Source organism: Melanotaenia boesemani, chromosome 10, assembly GCF_017639745.1.
Source record: "Melanotaenia boesemani isolate fMelBoe1 chromosome 10, fMelBoe1.pri, whole genome shotgun sequence".
In the NCBI taxonomy this organism is placed as follows: Eukaryota; Metazoa; Chordata; class Actinopteri; order Atheriniformes; family Melanotaeniidae; genus Melanotaenia; species Melanotaenia boesemani.
Genome location: NC_055691.1, coordinates 37,492,950 through 37,498,949, shown reverse-complemented (window position 1 = coordinate 37,498,949; position 6,000 = coordinate 37,492,950). Strand labels below are relative to the sequence as shown.

Sequence of the window (6,000 nt, the reverse complement as noted above, 5' to 3'; positions counted from 1 at the left end):
CATGAGCTCATAACGGTGGTCTTAGACAGAAGGAGGCGGTAATTGTTAGTGATCAGTGACCCTGCCTCACACCAGAAATGTAAACCACAGAATTCCTCTGTCTGAACGGTGATCATTCAAATGGCCTAAATCTGCATGAAATCCAGATTCCTGAGGCTTTTGCTTTGGTTGAGATGATTTAACATCCCGGGGGTGGGGGCTAAGTCACAATGGTTTCTCCTCAAGACCACTGTTTATTTTTCTGTATGTCCACTGGGCCTGCTCACAAGAAGCTCTTTCATAGCCACAAAACAGAAGTCTGTGTGTGTCTACCTGTTTGCTTTAGATAGATGTGTGTAAACAGGGACACCAGCCACGCCTCCAGCCACGCCTCCAGGTCATGGGAACGCTGATGGAACTGATGCTGGTGTTCAGGTGTTCCAAATAAACTTAATTTTCTTTTAGAAACCACTAGCAGGTGTTCTTTCTGAACTTGTTTTAAGTTCATTTAGATAATAAACATGAACATGTAGTTGCTGAATGACTGTTACGCCCGGTCGAGGGTCTCCGCGAGCAACACAGAAGGCCTCAAATCCTGATCAAACAGTTGTACGGGTTAACATAGATTTATTTACAGTCAGCCGCTCATCAAATAAGCATCAAACAAGCCTGTAAAGCAAGGTCATCAGGGTGATTCAATGATTCAACTACTGAGCCATGGCCCCCAAGATGGCACACGTTTGTCTTGCATTAACGCAGGGAGCTCAAGACTTTGCAGACACAGTTGGCATCATTTCGTTTTTTGGGGGGTTTTGCATATTAGCCCCTGAGAGGTCCCTTATGTGCTCGTATCATTGATATTTTATATGTTGGGGGAAATTTTCTAACTCATGCTGCTCATTTAAGGCATACAAAGCCTGCCATCCTGCAGGTTTTCAATGTTTTCTGCTCCAACACACTTGACTCAGATTAAATGGATCTAACAGCCTATGAAGTACTGCACAATGACTCATTAATCTGAGTCAGGTATGTTGGAGCAAGTACACTTTGGAAACCTGCTGGAAGGCAGGCTTTGTAGGACTGAACTGAGTAGTTCTGATCTAACCTTTTCCAATGAATGGAAATATTTCTGCAGCACTTAAAAATTTAAATGGATTCAAATCTTTAATCTCTATCAGAGATTCTCTTGTAGCATCTCATGGCTCCTCACAGACATAATTCAGTCCGATTAGTTGTGATCTGTTTAAAACACATTATTCTAAGTTATAACAGGTTTATAAAAAACACCTGTCTTGCATGGGATCTTCTCTTCCATTCAGTCCCCCAGCTTGAAGTTGCAGGAGGTGGCAGGTGACAGTGGAAAGACCTCCGGCCTTTCTGGCTCGCTTTGTTAAAGAACCTCTGTGTAAAGCTTCTGACTCCTCGTGATTGGACGGAGTCGTTTAATGTGGCCGTTGCTGCAGATCCTGAAGCTCAGAAACCTCCCAACTGTTTTCCCGTCTTAGTGAAACCATATCTAACATGAATGCCGAGTTAGCTGTCGTCAGAGAGACGTTAGTGAGGAAACCTGCCACAGTTCAGAAGTGATGTTTAAATGGCTGGATGACCGTGGTTTTGTGATGCTGTCAGCCTCTCTGCTCCAGGCAAGACCCTAACCCTGTACATGTACCTGACTGCTGGTTTGTGTTTGACAAAACTGGATTTGATGTGTTTGTGTTGCAGAGATCCTTCAGTCTGAGAGACCCAACCTGAGGAGGACGCAGAGTGACGAGACCCCCAGTGCAGCTGGATCACACAGCAGGTGCCAAACACACCACGAAGAGGCTTTTCATCCTCCTTACAATCACAGACACAAGTCGTCGTCAGACAAACTTATTTTAGGTTCATTAGGATTTTGGATCATAACATAATAGGACATGAAAACCAGCCCGACTTCTCAGCCATCAGAACCCTACAGACTGGTTTAAAACCCTACAGACTAGTTTTAAACCTTGCAGACTGGTTTTAAACCCTGCAGACTGGTTTTAAACTCTGCAGACTGGTTTTTAACCATGCAGACTGGTTTTAAACCTTGCAGACTAGTTTTAAACCCTACAGACTGCTTTTAAACATTGTAGACAGGTTTTAAAGCCTGCAAACTGGTTTTAAACCCTGTAGACTGGTTTGAAACCTTGCAGACTGCTTTTAAACTCTGCAGACTGGTTTTTAACCCTGCAGACTGTTTTTAAACCTTGCAGACTTGTTTTAAACCGAACAGACTGGTTTTAAACTCGACAGACTGGTTTTAAACTCTACAGACTGGTTTTTAACCATGCAGACTGGTTTTAAACCTTGCAGACTGGTTTTAAACTCGACAGACTGGTTTTAAACTCTACAGACTGGTTTTAACCCGTACAGACTGGTTTTAAACCTTGCAGACTGGCTTTAAACCCTGCAGACTGGTTTTAAACCCTACAGACTAGTTTAAACTCTGCAGACTGGTTTTAAACCCTGCAGACTGGTTTTAAACTCTGCAGACCGGTTTTAAACTCTGCAGACTGGTTTTAAACCCTACAGACTGGTTTTAAACTCTACAGACTGGTTTTAAACCCTGCAGACTGGTTTTTAACCATGCAGACTGGTTTTAAACCCTACAGACTGGTTTTAAACTTTGCAGACTGGTTTTAAACTGTACCGACTGGTTTTAAACCTTGCAGACTGGTTTTAAACCCTGCAGACTGGTTTTAAACCCTACAGACTAGTTTAAATCCTGCAGACTGGTTTTAAACCCTGCAGACTGGTTTTAAACCTTGCAGACTAGTTTTAAACCCTACAGACTAGTTTTAAACATTGTAGACAGGTTTTAAAGCCTGCAGACTGGTTTTAAACCTTGCAGACTGGATTTAAACTCTGCAGACTGGTTTTTAACCCTGCAGACTGTTTTTAAACCTTGCAGGCTTGCTTTAAACCGTGCAGACTGGTTTTAAACTCGACAGACTGGTTTTAAACTCTACAGACTGGTTTTTAACCATGCAGACTGGTTTTAAACCTTGCAGACTGGTTTTAAACTCGACAGACTGGTTTTAAACTCTACAGACTGGTTTTAACCTGTAGAGACTGGTTTTAAACCCTACAGACTGGTTTTAAAGTTTGCAGACTGGTTTTAAACTGTACAAACTGGTTTTAAACTTTGCAGACTGGTTTTAAACTTTGCAGACTGGTTTTAAACTCTACAGACTGGTTTTAAACTTTGCAGACTGGTTTTAAACTGTACAGACTGGTTTTAAACTGTACAGACTGGTTTTAAACATCTCTAGACTGGTTTTAAACTCTACAGACTGGTTTTAAACTCTACAGACTGGTTTTTAACCCTACAGACTGGTTTTAACCTTTGCAGACTGGTTTTAAACTCTACAGACTGATTTTAAACTTTGCAGACTGGTTTTAAACTCTACAGACTGGTTTTAAACCCTACAGACTGGTTTTAAACTTTGCAGACTGGTTTTAAACTGTACAGACTGGTTTTTAACTCTACATACTGGTTTTAAACTCTACAGACTGGTTTTAAACTTTGCAGACTGGTTTTAAACTGTACAGACTGGTTTTAAACTGTACAGACTGGTTTTAAACATCTCTAGACTGGTTTTAAACCCTACAGACTGGTTTTAAACCCTACAGACTGGTTTTAAACTCTACAGACTGGTTTTAAACTTTGCAGACTGGTTTTAAACTGTACAGACTGGTTTTAAACTGTACAGACTGGTTTTAAACATCTCTAGACTGGTTTTAAACCCTACAGACTGGTTTTAAACCCTACAGACTGGTTTTAAACTCTACAGACTGGTTTTAAACTTTGCAGACTGGTTTTAAACTGTACAGACTGGTTTTAAACTTTGCAGACTGGTTTTAAACTCTACAGACTGGTTTTAAACTTTGCAGACTGGTTTTAAACTCTACAGACTGGTTTTAAACCCTACAGACTGGTTTTAAACTTTGCAGACTGGTTTTAAACTGTACAGACTGGTTTTAAACTCTACAGACTGGTTTTAAACTTTGCAGACTGGTTTTAAACTGTACAGACTGGTTTTAAACTCTACAGACTGGTTTTAAACTCTACAGACTGGTTTTAAACCCTACATACTTGCTGTGATTACACATAAAGAATAAAAGCACAATAATAAACTTTTCTGAAATAGTTCTATCAGTGTGTAAATGAGAAAGTCGGGACCTGATTTTACTGAAAATAAATGAAAGTCGAAGTGAGTTTGTCCAGTTTTTTTAGCCGAGCGCCAGCCTGTTACTCCCCATCCGCTGTGGTTGCAGAAGCTGTTCAGGCTTCAAGCTGCAGGGATAATAAACAGTGCAGGAGGCTGCGGGACTGCATGGGGTCAGATGGTATTTCCCTCTAAACATTGTGGGGGGCATTACAGCACAGTTCAGCCAGGAGTTCAGACCTTCTGTCATGGAGAAGCTTGAACGGATGATACCAGCAGAGCGAAGCTGGATGCCCTCCTACAGGAAGAAGTCATCCATAGCGACAGGTACTAACTGGGCTTGTTGGCTCCTCACGCCGCTGTGGCGAGTAAACATCGTTGTCCTGAATCCGGGTTTCTGTCCAAGCCGCAGCATTCCTCCATCCCGGGGAGGGAAAGCCAGCCGGTTTCTCTTTGTCTGACAGTTCTGTTTTTAGCAGTTGGAAAATATGAGCGAGTCCAGAGAGGAAGAGCCGACACCTCTGAGTGTGTGCTGGTTTAACACACCTGAACCAGCCATTCTTCATCCCTTCTCTCCACCTTGTTTCCTTCTCTTTCAACTCCTCCTCTCTTCTGCTTTCTTTTTCTGGTTACAGAAGCAACCGGCACTCTGTGGGGGGTCCACAAAGCGACTCCCCGGGCAGCTCCAGAGGGAGCTCTCTGACTAATGGGGATCTGGCTGAGGAGCAGATACCTGGGTCCGGATCCTCTGGTCGCCATCGGTCCACGAAGGGCCGCGGTAGCCCCGGTAACAGTTCAGGTGAATAATCTGCTCATCTTCATCGCTGCACCAGACAGGTTGGGCTTAAACGGGACTTTTACATGAACTCTGCATCATGCTGAGATGAAAGATGTTTAACAGCTGGTTAAATATGTCGCCCGTGCTGGTTTGGCTGTTGAAAACAGCAAGTCATCTTCCCTGACATCATGTCTTCCTCTGTATCATCCTCAGATAAAGTTGACTTAACATCTAACGGGCTGGAGAGCAGCCGTGGAGGTGTGGCCTATCAGATGCCGCCTCCATCCTCTCCATCGGGTCGGTCTCCAGCTGCCAGCAGCAGCGGCAGCAGCCCCTCTCCCAGTCAGGACGCCCTGGGTCCGGCCGGCCCAGCAGAGCCCAGTTCCAACCCCACCTCCATCCCAGATCAGGCCAGCAGCACCGAGTCCAGCACCGACTCGCTCCCAGCAGGGTAAGAGGCCGCCAACGTCAGCACCAAATAATACTGTTCAAATGAAAAGAAGGTTCATCTTCTCACAATCTAAAGTAGGTCAACTTGATTTAAACGGTTTATATAGATGGAAATATCTGAAACTCCAGAGTAATAATGAGTGGATCTGCCTGTCAACCAGTGGCTGTAAGACAGACATGGACTTTTCATTTAACCACAGATTCACATTCTCATGCTGCAAAGACCAGAGACTGCATATAAAAGAGGGGCGGAGCCTATTTGATATCACCCTTAGGTTTCTGAAAAAATAAAGTGAAGCTCGTTGGGTGTTCCCACCGTCGCCATCTTGGTAGCGTCACGCTTGTCGTCATTCCTGGAAAATCCAAAAATGGAGGAAGTGGAGCTGAGAGGGGGACTGTGAAGGTGGGGGTGGATGATTGACACCCATCAAACTCTGAGCTGCCTGTAGCTAAGAGCTAAGCCCCCTAGTAGATGAGGGGGGAACTGCATTTTTTTGCACTTCGCATAGGCTTCACATTTTACCGGCGGAGGTTGCTGCTTGGTGAAGACATGCCCACATAAATGTCCCTTGTCTCACACCGTAGTTGGACCTGAAAGAC

At 43.9% G+C, this 6,000-nt stretch overlaps 1 protein-coding gene across 4 annotated transcripts in view; it reads left to right on the top strand.

The window, feature by feature from the left end:
• Nucleotides 1–6,000, top strand: part of wwp2 (WW domain containing E3 ubiquitin protein ligase 2) — a 108,757-nt gene that overhangs the window by 67,594 nt on the left and 35,163 nt on the right. For all 4 annotated transcript variants that reach the window (XM_041996281.1, XM_041996279.1, XM_041996282.1 and 1 more), the window contains 3 exons: nucleotides 1,702–1,780; nucleotides 4,808–4,971; nucleotides 5,164–5,401. In XM_041996281.1, coding sequence (XP_041852215.1) covers nucleotides 1,702–1,780; nucleotides 4,808–4,971; nucleotides 5,164–5,401 — 481 coding nt within the window. The remainder of the gene's footprint in view (nucleotides 1–1,701; nucleotides 1,781–4,807; nucleotides 4,972–5,163; nucleotides 5,402–6,000) is intronic.